Here is a 13,438-nt window from a genome sequence, read left to right on the forward strand (position 1 = left end):
GCACATCTCTGGGACATCTTCTGCATAGCGTATCTCTTCTAACTGTGATAGTGGGCCTGCATTGCTATGAAAGCTCCATTGTCTTCCACAATGCCTTCTTGCATGCTGGGTGATTATACGGTGTTGAAGAAGCTTTATGCTTTGCCTGCCAAAACAATAACAGATAATTTATTTAAACAAGGCCCTTGGTTCATATTCCAACCCTCAGCCCCTGCAAATACATGGTTAGGGCCAGCAGATTCAAGTAGGATGCTGCTTTACACCGTCAAATCACTGGTCAATCTAACTCAGTATGGTCTACACCAGAGGTCAGCAACCTTTTTCGCAGGGGGCTGGTCCACTGTCCCTCAGACCTTGTGGGGGGCCGGACTATATTTTTTTTGGGGGGGAATCCCCCCACTGACTCTCCCCTCCCTTCTCCACTGCACCGGATGAGCCCTGGTGGCTGCTTACCTGTGCCTTGCGAGTGGCAGGGGCTGGCGGTGGCGGCGGGACAATGAGTGGCGCAAAAGGGCTGGCTCCGGAGAGGGGCTGCTTAAAATGGCGCTCAGCCAACCATGGCTCAACAAAGCCCAGCCCCCTTCCTCCTCTAGGCACGGCAGGGAGAATCCAGGAGGAGGGAGGGAGGAGGCGCCACTGCGGTGTGTGTGAGGGAGCCCAAACAATCAGAATCCCCATGCCAATCTACGTGGCGATTCCCGGACCATCTGTGGGCTGGATCCGGCCCCCGGGCCTTAGTTTGTCGACCCATGGTCTACACTGACCGGCAGTGGCTCTCCAGGTGTTTCAGGCAGGGTGCATTTGCAGTTCTCCCTGCAGATGCCAGAGACTGAGCCTGGAGCCTTCTGCATGCAAGACAGATGCTCTACCACTGGGCTGTGGCCCCTCTACATAGCACTGTTTCTGCACGAAACAGAAAGGCAGCCCTTGGAACCTCCTGCCACCTGGGAAGTGTGAGGAAGTGTTTTCAGTCACCTCAGCTGATCGTCCGTGATGCTCAGCATCACTGATCACACCAGTTACGATTTTAGATCCCTTTTGGGTCAGATACATTTATTCAATCCCCAAACCATATCTCACGCCCTACAAACAGCAGAGGAGGCCCTGATGGGTGGGGTGCCTCTGACTGCTGCTTGATTTGTTTCTTTATTTTATTTATTGGATAGCTCAATTGGTTAGAGCGTGGTGCTGATAACGCCAAGGTTGCAGGTTCAATCCCTGTTTGGGACAGCTGCATATTGCAGGGGGCTGGATTGGATGATCCTCAGGGTCCCTTCCAATTCCACAATTCTATTATTTATTGCATTTATATTGTACCTCTTTCTCCAAGGAGCTTCAGGTGGTGTATATGGTTCTCCCTGCTCATTTAATCCCCATAACAACACTGTGGGGTGAGTTAGGCTAAGAGGCAGCGACTAGCCCAAGGACACCCAGTGAGCTTCATGACTGAGTGGGGATTTGAACCCTGGTCTCCCAGATCCTAGTACAGCACTCTAACCACTGCACCATACACAGGGCCTTTTTGGTGGTGGTTCTGTTTGTGGAATGCCCTCCCCGGTATTCCATTTTACCCAGGCATTTGATTTAAATAATTTGATGTTTGCTGCTGCTTTGGGAGGAAGGGTGGGGTATAAATTTAACTTAACAAACCAATTTTATGTGGCTAGCTAGTTCTGGCATGTCTTCTTCCTATGTGTGTGTGCCTCAAGTTTGATTTTAAAAATGAAAGAAAATCAGCTCACGAGTCTTTAAAGTGCTGCCAGGAAATATGTCAAGTTATTGATATAACATTATTTTTAAAAAAATTAGGCAAGCTATTTCTACTTCCGTAACACTAGCTTGTCTTTCTGGTTTTTGAGGGAAATCTTGCAAAGGAAACCGTCAATGTCTGTTGCTCAAGTGTCTGATAGAATCTTATAATCAATAGTACAAAATGTTACACAACCGGAGGGGGGCGAAAATCAAGTGTTTGATTTCCCTGTTGCTTGTGTGGAACAAATTGCTTAAATTTTATGCAAGCCTTGATGGCTTTAAGTATCAAATTTAGTTTGGGATGGCTGTAGTTGTTGTTTAGAAAAAGACATTTGTATCAAAGGTTTTAAAACACATTTCGAGGATTCCTCAAAAACATTGTATGAGAATGAGCTGCTCACTACCTCCTAGCGAGCAGAGATGGTAATGCAGAACTTGCCCATCTCACAGAGACAAAAGCTGTAGCCCAGGATCGCCATCCAGATGTTGTAGACTCCAACTCCCATCAGCCCCAGCCAGCATGGCCAATGGTCAGGGGTGATGGGAGTTGTAGTCCAAACCCCTTCTGGAATGCACCATGTTGATTATCCCTGCATAGTCATTACAATAGATTACTAAATTGCCGTTTAGTAATTCGATGTATCACTGATATTTATTATACATTTACAAAGCTGTAGTTCTCCACATAAAAGCTCAGCTGGAACCAATTTTAAACAGAGGGTGGTTGAAGTGTAAACCGGTGGTTTGGGTTTTGGCTGTCTAATTAATCTGAATGAGCAGCTGATTTCAGATTTTAACAAAAGAACTGTGATGTATCTTGATAGCTGGGAATCTCTTTCCAGCCTTTGGAAAGCACTGTCCCCTCAGAGTTTAGGAAGTTTAGACCCTTCAGTTAGTGAAATAGGAAACAGTTTTGCAGTTTAAGTTTAGAGAGGTGGACATAGATCTTTGTAAAGAGTAAAACTGGTGTGCAACACTGAATTACATGCAGTGCTTTTTTCTGGGGGGGGGGGACGCATACCCCTAAACATTTTGTGAATCTATGTACTTTGTCCATTTACTGTATTTATTTCCCCCGATTTGAACTGTAAAATGGTGGTTTTCTTAAGTCAAAGTGAAAGTACCCCTAAACATTTTTTTAGGGGAAAAAAGCACTGGGTGCGTGTGTAGAAAAGTGACTTTCTGGAAAACTGAGGCAGGATCACTGGTTGTGCTACCTGTTGCCAGTGCTTATTTCTTTGTACAGTGGTACCTCAGGTTACATACGCTTCAGGCTACATACGCTTCGGGTTACAGACTCCGCTAACCCAGAAATAGTGCTTCAGGTTAAGAACTTTGCTTCAGGATGAGAACAGAAATTGTGCTCGGCGGCGCAGCAGCATCAGGAGGCCCCATTAGCTAAAGTGGTGCTTTAGGTTAAGAACAGTTTCAGGTTAAGAACGGACCTCCGGAACGAATTAAGTACTTAACCCGAGGTACCACTGTACTATGCTTTGTTTGCGTATCTGTCAAAAAACATAAATGGTACTAATTCACCCTAAATCTCCAGTGCTCTCTCTTACCGTGAAAGTTATACATTGATTGTGCTACCCAATTAATGAAAACCCAAAGCAGCCAAACAGAGAGGAGGCTGTCTCCAGCCTCTCTCCATGATTCCCTACTCTAGCCTTGCTTGCTTCAGTCCACATTTGGGGTGAGGGAAATCATTCTGCCATGCGATTGAATTATCCAACTGCTCCCATTGCAACAGAATCACTCAACCTCAGAAGAGGCAACTTCCCACTACATCTCTGAATGAGTTGCTGGTCGAGACACATCTCCCAATCCCTGATCAACAACTCTTTCAGATGTGCCATCCCCGCTCCCACCACTTCCGCAGCCAGTAGACACCCGCTCTCCTCACGGGTGGGCCGGCTCTGGTGGTTACGCTCTTTGGGGGATTGGGTAAACCTACCCACCCACAAAGAAATAGTTTTTACATTAGGGTGTAGGAATCATCAGACTTTTTTTAAAAAAGGTAGGGCTCATCTGTCAGGAATTTCGGGAACTCTGCCTGAAGGGCATGGAACAGGGGTTTGATCCTATGCACGGAAATGATCTTATACAGTCTGACCAAGGGTCTATCTAGCTCAGTATTGTTTGCACGGACTAGCAGGATTTCAGCAGCATGCAAGGCAACTGCTCTACCGCTGAGCTATGGCCTTTCTCAAAACGCCTCTTCTCCTGCAGCGTAAACGTGCACGGAGGCTCGGGTCGCATCGCTGCTCGGGTCGCTTTACTTGGGAGTAAGCCCCACGCAGGCAAAAGCTGAGCCGCGCAGGGCGGCGCTGCCTCGGCTGCCTGCGCAGCCACTTCATTCAAAACAGCGGCCGACAGGGAGAGAAAGGAATGTTGCATAAATATTGCGGCGAGCAGCCAATGAGAGCAACGGAATTTATTTCATTCAGGGACAATCTGTGATCTGGAGGAGGCGGAGACCCCCCCGGCCAGCCGAGCCAATGGACGCGCTGCGCAGGCGGGGTGTCCCTCTGCCAAAGGCCAACCAGGGCTTTCGGAGCCTGAACTTTTGCCACCCTGAACAAGTTAATACATCCCGGAGGCGTGGCCCAGCCTCTCTGACTCCGGCGGAGGAGAGGCGCTTTAACCCTTGGCGCGCCGGAGGAGAACGTCTTTCCAAAGCCTACCCTTTTAAAGCAGGGGGTTGCCAACTTGCCTGCCTTGGCCCTGCTCCTCTGTCTTGAACAGCAGCCAGGCGTGGCGGGATAAATAAAGCAGGCGAAGCGATTCCCAGCACGCTTATAGACAAGCCAGGAAATATCTTCACTTGCTTAGGGTAATTGCTGATACTGAACGGCGTTGCCAAATATGTTTTGCTGGATCCTGTTCCTGTGCCTTAAAAGAACAGTTTATCTGAATACTGTGAAAGGCTTCACTGCCTGCTTTCTGCAGAGCCAGCTGACAGGAGCAGGGATTTGTGGTCATCATGGTCAGTTGGCTACCCTGGTATTAGAAGTTAGGGACGAGGGGGGGGGGAGAAGTGTCAGCCCATCCAGAGATTTCAAGACCTCATCCTTTCTCTCTTTTCCATACACGTGCAATTGTAGAACAACTTTGCAAGATATGATGGAGGAAAGAATGAGTAAGATAAAAAGTCCACATACCCAGCAACTAATTGAATAGCTCTCCAAATTTCACAAGCAAGGCATGAGGATTCTCCTGTAAACCCATCTGGTCCTCACTACCAATGAAAGTACAATGCTTGGGTCTCCTGCAAATCCACAATTTCTTTGGCATTTGAGAAATTTATACAATAACAATTTTATTATTTTATATAATAATATAATTTTATATATAATCTATAATTATATAATAATCTAAGGAGGACACAACAAACAGAAAGAAATGTATGTGTGTTTATACAGCAAATATCCCCGATGCATTTGATAAGACTATTCTGTGCATATCAGATAATCTTGTAAATACCAAGCCCTGTTGCATATTATGAGCACTGTCCAGCATTATTTAGCCCCAACAATGCGGCAGACACTTCTGTCCTTTGTCCAGAGTCAAGCAGGGTTGGGCTTGGGAGAGTTTACATCCAAACAAGGTAACAGCTTCAAAAACAAAACACACCAGACAAAGCGAAAGCAACTCCTTTCTGGAGCCATCTAAACCCCCAAATTTGCATTTTGAGATTATTTCTGTACTTAAACTTTGTGTTACGGGACATTGGTGATAGTGCCCTTTAGCTTCTCGTTTTATGCAGTCCAGGGCCTCAATTTTTTATGAAGATGGGCCTCGTGGAGCAGACTTTTTTTAAAAAACAACAACAACACACAACAAAATGCAATCTTTGAAATGATATGTTGTGGGTGCTGCTATTAAAAAACAAACAGCAACCCTGCATTAATGAGATGAAGCAGCCACTGCAGCCACTGTACACTGCTGCAGGGCAGTTTGGGGTGTGCAGATGAGTCTTTGCAAAACAAGGGGTGTGGTGTTGTGATGTGATGTGTGTGTCCCAGGGAGATCTAGGGAGTTGAATTGAGGGTGTGATTCTTGGAGGACAGAAATGCCCTTCCATAGTCTTTATCAGCTAGCAAACACAGGAAGCGGCCTACTACTGAGTCAGGCCATTGGTCCATCTAGCTCAGTATTGTCTACACTGACTGGCAGCAGCTCGCCTCTTCAGGGTTTCAGGCAGGGGCTTCTCCCAGCCATACCTCAAGATGCTGGGGAGTAAAACGGGAGATCTTCTGTATGCAGGGCAGATGCTCTATCTCTGAGCTTCAACCCTCCTGTTCTTTTAAAGCAAATGGTGATTCCAAATGTGGCAGCCATGTTTAGTTTTATCTCCTCTTCTTGGACTTTCGCTAAATAATTAAAGGTGAGCCTGTGGTTGCATCTACTTCTGCAATGGGGATTCAGATTCCTTCTGAACTGTTTGCACCCAAACAATTTGCAAGCAGGCATTTATTTTCTGTCCCAGCACTTTTTTTAGGAATGAAACTTGCTTCTCGGCCTTTTTGCTAAGATCAAGTGTAGTGTAGAAACTTGCCCTAAACTGGGTAAATGGGTAAAAAGTTGCCCTACTGCAGCCTCAACATCCCAGCCAAACCTATGCGAGATGCGAATTTTCGGCTTCAGTTTCCCCCTGTGTTAAAATGGGATGAACAGCCGCCTACATCACAAGGTGATGCTGCTTGGGGGCGCCAGTGGAGTTTGCAACCCAAGAGGTATGTGCCAGGGTCCCTGCCTTGCAGTGTGCAGTGGCTGGGATCCATGCAGGAAAATGCAATTTGGAAGCTATACCCCAGCATCCCTTGCAAATCTGCACACTTTCTTCCCGAGGTATATGTTTCCCAGAACCTGCCATGCAGCTTCAGTGTTTTGGGCAGCCTTGAAGGCTGTGTCCCAAGGATGCAGAACTTGCAGCCTTCCAGATCTTACTGAACTACAACTCGCACCAGTGCCGGAATTAGGGCAGTGTGGGCATTTCCTCCACAAAAGGAACTGAACCAAGGGGGCGCAAAATAATAACATTTATACTGGTACCTACTGAAAGTTAAGACTCAGTCAGACAGGAGATTGAGTTGCCACAACTGACATACTGCACTTGAGACCATGAGCAGAACAAAAGTCCAGAAGGGACTGATGGGAGCAGGTTCCCCACCCCGGTAGACACCCACTTAGTGCACTTGTAGCCTGATCTCATGCAGGTCTGCCCAGAAGTTAACTCCCACTGAGGTTATTAATTTTGCATGCTTACTTGGTCTCATTCATCACCATGGGATTTATTGAAAAAGGATGAACATTCTATGGAGCTTCAAATGCTGGAGCTCAATGAAGACATGCTGTAGAATCAGCCAGTTCATCATCATCATCATCATCATCATCATCATCATCAATCATCATCATCATTATTATTATCAATATTATTACTGAATAAAAGAGGACATTATTAGAATCACTGCCTCTTGGCCCACTAACCTACCTCACAGGGTTGTTGTGGGATGAAATGAGGAGGGGGAGACCCGTGGACACCACCTGGAGCTCCTTGGAACATGTGGGATAAAAAAATCCCTCCAATAAACAAATAAACACTTTGGCCATTTGCACACAGCAGATAGGAAGCAAAAGGGCACGAGAACTTATTATAATTCGCTCCCATTTCCCAGCCTCTTTTTATTATTGTTGTTCTTATTAGTTCTTTTGCGAATCGTCTTCCTCACAGAAGCTCCTTCCCTTCCCTTAATTATTATTTTAGGGGTGGGGGCCAAGAGGGTGCCCCAAAACCAGAAGCGCGGAGAGAGAGAGCGAAGGGGGAGCGAGAAGCCAGGAGAGGCAGCGAGAACCGGGAGGCGTTTTCCTTTAAGAGTTAAGAAACTTGAAACCTTGTTTGCGCAACCATCAGTGCAGCTCCGCGCCGCCAAAGTGTCTAGACTGGCACATGATGGGAGGGAGCCAATGACTCCAGCGCTCTCCTAGGGGGCCCTGCGTGTGTGTTTTAGAAGAACAAAAAAGAGAGAGAGGGAAGAAGTGGGGGGGACAGAGAGAGGGAGGGAGAGGCGACGAGGGTCTCCGCTGCTCGGGAGGCAGATCTCGGCGGCCCCCCAAGCCCGGGGGGCGGAAGAAGGAGGAGGAGTGAAGTCGGGGGGCTCTACCCTGGGTGGACGCCTCTGCCCCCAGGAGCCTCGCCGGCCCTTCTGCAAGCACTCAGGGCTTCGCTTGGCGTGGATTTGCTGAGGCTGCTCCGGACCGCCGAGGAGGATTTGGGGCGCCTTTTCTCCCCGAGCGGCGGCGGCGACGACGGCGCTTCTTCTCATGCGCCTGCTGCAGTGCTGCCTCTCCTGCCGCCGCCGCCGCGTTTCTCTCGGGCTGGGATCTTGAGTACCGAGCCAAGCCATGCGCGGCGCCGCCAGCCTGCTCCTTGCCCCGGGGGGCGGCCAGCCTCTAACTTGGGAAGGCGTCGGGGCAACTTTTTAAAAGGCGCCCCAGCCAGACGCAAAGGAAGGACCGCGGCGTCGAGGGTTTGCCAGGGCGAAAAGGAAAAAGCCTGGGGGAGTTTTGTTGTTTTGTTTGCTTGCGCGCTTGTTCGTGGAAGGGCTCCCTCGCAAGGAGGGGGGCCGGCAAGCCTTCCCCGTCCCCTCCTGGCTCTCGGGGCTCCATGTAGGGCCGAGGGGGCGGGCTGCGGCGGATCCCCCGCTCGCCAGGACGCCGGCCTGCGGGGCTCCGCTCTATGCCATTGCTGCCTCCTTCCCCCATGTGGCTGCCCGGCCAGCGCTTCTGGGCGAGTGGCTGGGCCGGGCGGGCGAGGAGCCCCCGCTGTTGCTCCGGGCGCCGGCGCCGCTGCCGTCGTTGCTGGGTCTCCTTCATGCGGCCCTTGTTTGGGAGGATCTGACCCGGAGCCAGGAAAGGCCAGCAGCTCCGCGGCCGGGCGAAGCGTATGTTCAGGTCCAAACGGGCAGGGCTTGTGCGGCGACTTTGGAGAAGCCGGGTCCTCCCCGACAGAGAAGGCGTCGGAGGAGGAGGAGATGGTGGCGGCGGCGGCTCCACCGGCAGTAGCACCGGCAGCCTCAGGAAGAGCCATGAGCGAGGGGGCAGCGACGGCAGGAGCCCGGAGAAGCCCCCTGCGAGCGGCAGGCGAGCGGTGACCGGCGGAGGCGCCGTCGAGGAGCCGTGCGCTTTGGAGAGGTCCATGGCGCACGGCGAGGGCGACCCTCCGGCGCCCCCCGAGGTGGAAGAGGAGGCAGCGGCCGTAGCAGCAGCAGCAGCAGCGCGGGAGGACGCCGAGGATGGCGGCTCCGACGGCGGCCTCGAAAGGGACAGCCCGTGGTGGGCGCAGGAGAGCGACGGCATGACCGTCACCTGCTGCCTCTTCAAGGAGAGGGACGCCGACGCTGACGCCGTCTCGCCCCGGCCCCGGGAGCTGCCAGCCCGGGAAGGGCGCTCCAGGCTCTCTCTGCTGGAGCAGGAGCTCAAGGCCGTCACGTACTCACTCCTGAAGCGCCTCAAGGAGCGCTCCCTCGACAGCCTCCTCGAAGCCGTCGAGTCCCGCGGCGGGATGCCCAGTGACTGTGTCCTCGTCTCCCGCGCCGAGGTGCGCCTGGGCGGTCAGGCGGCTCCTCCGCACCTCCTGCTGGGGAAGCTCTTCCGCTGGCCGGACCTCCAGCACCCGGCCGAGCTGAAGCCCCTGTGCGAGTGCGGCAGCTTCGGCCTCCCCGACGGCCCCACGGTGTGCTGCAACCCCTATCACTTCAGCAGGCTGTGCGGACCAGGTTAGTAGCACCGTCGATTGCCTCGGGGCAACCTGGGGCGCGGGAGGACTGGGCAGCTGGGATGTCCTGAGGCAGTTCAGGGAGGGGGACTGGAGTATTGGGGAAGGTGCGTCTTCATAAAGGATCCACAGTTACACCCCCTCCCATTTGAAGTATTCAGTGCTGAAAATCAACATGCACAGGCATCTTGGTGAAAATTCTCTCACTTTGACCATGGTGGCCAAATAGGAGCGCCATAGATAGAGCCACTGTATTTCTGAATTCAGTTGCTGGGGGCAAACGACATTGGGAGAATCTTATCACCTGTGTGGCTGAAATCAAGGGGATTGCTGCATTATGGGATACATAATGCTGGCCTAGATCAGAGATAGGGGACCTGTGGCCCTTAGACGTTGTTGGGTTCCCCGCTCCCATGGATCACAGGATCTGCAGTTGAACAGTGTCTGCAAGACCAGCGGTTCCCCATCTCTAAGTCAGATGAATCTTTGGTCTGAACCAAGAGGGAATGATGTTTTTGCAAGTGTAAAAGTTTGCCTGGAGTGGCAGAAGCAACTTCCAGAATAGTTTGCCATAGGAGGCATCTCAAAGGTGAGCAGATGTAGTTTGATGCCCTTCAGATGTACATAGGAAGCTCCCTTCTTCTGAGTTAGACCTGTGTCCGTCTGCCTCAGTGTAGCCTATGTGGTCCCCTCCAGATGCTGGTGTACTACAACTCCCATCAGTTCCAGTGGCCAGGGATGATGAGAGCTGTTGTCCAACAACACCTGACTTCCTGGAGATGCCAGGGATTGGGCCTGGAACCTTCTGCATGCAAAACAGGTGTTCTACCCCTGAGCTCCAGCCCTTTCATAGGGCTATGGTTGTTGAACTACAACTCCCAGCCAGCATGCCCAGTGGTCAGGGTCAGGGATGATTGGAGTTTGGGTCTGACAGCATTTGGAGAGCATGACGACGGCTCTCGGCTCAAACTGCCAGATGTAACGACTGTCCTGTGGAAGTTGGTGCACAACAATCTTTGTTAGTCTTGGAAGGTGCTGCAGAATTCTGGTGCCTTTGTATCTCTTTCTCACCCTGTTTATTTGAGAGGCGCTCAGCCTGCTGTGAAAACAAGTTTTCAGTGCCAGATCTCAGGCTTGGCACATGTGACATGATGGGAACCTCCTTGGGGCAAGGACCTGAATTTTTGTGTGTGAGAAACTCTGCAAAGTGCCATGTCTAGTGATAATCTTGTATATGTAGCTAATCGTAGCAGCATAGGAATGAACATCGCAAACTGGTTCATCTAGCTCACTACTGTCTACACTGGCTGGCAGTGGTTCTCCATGATTTCAGGCCGGAGTCTTTTTCCCTGCCCTACCTGGAGATTAAACATGGGACCTGCGTGCAAAGCAGATACTTTATCACTGAGCTACAGCCCTTCCCTGCATATCTGAGCATGTGCAGAATGGATTCTGGGATTATGGTGCATCGTGTTGAAGTCATAGGGTGTGACCTCCAGGACGCCTAGAGCCACACAGTACCTCTCTGTTTATGGTTAACAACTTCTAGCCATTTCCTTCTTAAGCCAGGAATGTTGATCCTAACTTATTTTGTCCACCGCATGAGCAGTACAAGTTGCAGGCCACTTTGGAGATGATAGGTTTGGAATGGTGATGGTTCACGCAAATGCATGGAACCAGAGACCTCTCCGCCTTCCCACCCTAGGGCTGATTCACATGTGCAGGTCCTGCACTTGAAAACTGCAGCACCCAACGGTGGCCTGCATCCGTGAAGGAAGCATCACAGGAGCTTCCTGTTCCCCTCAGACCCAGGGCTTCCCATACCAAGTTGGTGGACACATCCCACTGCCACTCATCAAGATCTGGTTCACTTAGAAACCGCAGGCATCAGATAAAACAACCGGCATATGTGGATGCACCATCACAGTTCCAGGGGCCACCAAGAGAACTGTAAAATGTCGCCAGAGGCTTGTGGAAGTCAGTGGGCATCTTCAGCTTCCAGTATTCCAGCTGAGGGTGATTCAGTGTTGAGAAATCAAGTGATGTACATGCTTGTCTGAAGTGGTCCTTATTTATTGCACCACCTGTGGCAAGTGGCTATTTACTACCAGAGCAGAGCAGCTTGAAGATTCTGTGTGGCCCAGATCTGTTGATGTTTGGTGCTTGGCCCTTGGAAGTTGAACTGATTTTCCTTTTCAGTGTTGACAGGGCTGTTGTGCAATTTTGACAGGCGAAGTGTGGAAAGTGCACTGGTTACAGTATAACATAGTCCATGACGATTGGTCAGAGAACTTAAGCCAGAGACGTCATGCTGTGCCCAGGCCCGTATCCCAACTCTTGAGAGTGAGAGATAAAAACATAAGTATAGCCCTGTTGGATCAGGCCAGAGGCCCATCTAACATAGCATCCTGCTCTCACAGTGGCCAACCAGATACCTATGGAAAGCCCACAACAGCATTCTCCCCATCTGTGATTCCAGCAAGTGGCATACAGAGGCAAACTGCCTTTGACATTCACTGATAGCCTCAAACTCCATGAATTTGTCTAATTCTCTTTTAAAGCCATCCATGCTGGTGGCCAGCTTAATAATAATAATAATAATAATAATAATAATAATAATGACAATTATTATTATTATTATTATTATTATTATTATTATTATTATTATTTATACCCCGCCCATCTGGCTGGGTTTCCCCAGCCACTCTGGGCAGCTTCCAACTGAATATTAAAAACAATACAGCATCAGACATTAAAAGCTTCCCTAAACAGTTGTCTTTTAAAAGTAAAATAGTTGTTTATTGCCTTGACATCTGCTGGGAGGGCGTTTCACAGGGCAGGCCCCACTACCAGAAAAGCCCTCTGCCTGGTTCTCTGTAACCTCACATCTCACAGTGAGGGAACCGCCAGAAGGCCCTCGGCACTGGACCTCAGTGTCCGGGCTGAACAATGGGGGTGGAGACGCTCCTTGAGAATATAGGAGGACAATCCACTTCATCGATGCCAAACACGTTACTAGGGGAAAAGGCCAGCTGAAGATGGTGGCCAAGGTGACACATCACGTTTAGCTGGTAACCTTGGTTTACACAAGAACATTGTGCCCGCTCTGATCCTCCCCATTCATGTTGGAAGGAAACAAAGCATGATTCCTGAAACTACATCTGAACTGTAAGAACATATGAAGAGCCTGCTGGATCAGGCCAATGGTCCATCTAGTCCAGCATCCTCTTCTCACAGGGATCATAGTTGGTTTAGCTCAAGTAAACCATGACTGGTATGGCGAGAGCAAACTTTGGTTTATCATTATGGTTTGCCTGGGGTACAACAAACCATGGTCCCAAGTTCTGCCATCACACTAAAGCCAGGGATTGTGGTTGGTTCCTCCTGTTGTGAGTACCAAGGAGGGAAGTGGGTTGGGCTCAATGTTCCAGATGTTTTCAACTACAGCTCCCACCATCCCTGACCATTGGCCATGCTAGCTGGGGCTTTAAAAAATATATATATAAATGCAGAGATGCTTTAAGGTCTACAGCCAAAAAGCCCTGGAGCAAAGCAAAACTGGCAACAGAGCACCTTTGCTCATATTTCAATTCCTCCCTCTTTTGGAATAGATCGTAGCTTAAATTAGGGAAAGCACTCAGGGTCTATTTATATACACAGGGATCTCTTATATAGTATTATACACACACGGACACACATTTGGCACATTCTTGTTTTCTTAAATTAAAATACTGCTTTACTTTACGCATGTCTAAAACCAGGTGTGTTGGACAGCAGGTGGTAATGCCGTACTAAAACACAGGCCTTTATTGAATAGCACCCTAGTGTAGTGTTTGTTCTGGGCTCTGTCTGCCTCAAGGGTTTGCTGAAGACTGATGTCAAGCATTGTTCGAGTGAGGGCTGTTTCAC

General features: G+C 49.9%; 1 protein-coding gene and 1 non-coding gene across 2 annotated transcripts in view; both read left to right on the plus strand.

Annotated features, from left to right (window-relative positions):
- Nucleotides 1-1,160: 1,160 nt before the first annotated feature.
- TRNAI-GAU (transfer RNA isoleucine (anticodon GAU)) lies at nt 1,161-1,230 on the plus strand. The gene has a single exon. It is a non-coding gene; the product is annotated as a tRNA-Ile (tRNA).
- Nucleotides 1,231-8,489: 7,259 nt separating this feature from the next.
- SMAD6 (SMAD family member 6) overlaps nt 8,490-13,438 on the plus strand; it is a 58,558-nt gene continuing 53,609 nt past the window's right edge. The window contains exon 1 of the mRNA XM_053364055.1: nt 8,490-9,530. Coding sequence (XP_053220030.1) covers nt 8,699-9,530 — 832 coding nt within the window. The 5' untranslated portion in view covers nt 8,490-8,698. The remainder of the gene's footprint in view (nt 9,531-13,438) is intronic.

Source organism: Podarcis raffonei, chromosome 14 (assembly GCF_027172205.1).
Source record: "Podarcis raffonei isolate rPodRaf1 chromosome 14, rPodRaf1.pri, whole genome shotgun sequence".
In the NCBI taxonomy this organism is placed as follows: Eukaryota; Metazoa; Chordata; class Lepidosauria; order Squamata; family Lacertidae; genus Podarcis; species Podarcis raffonei.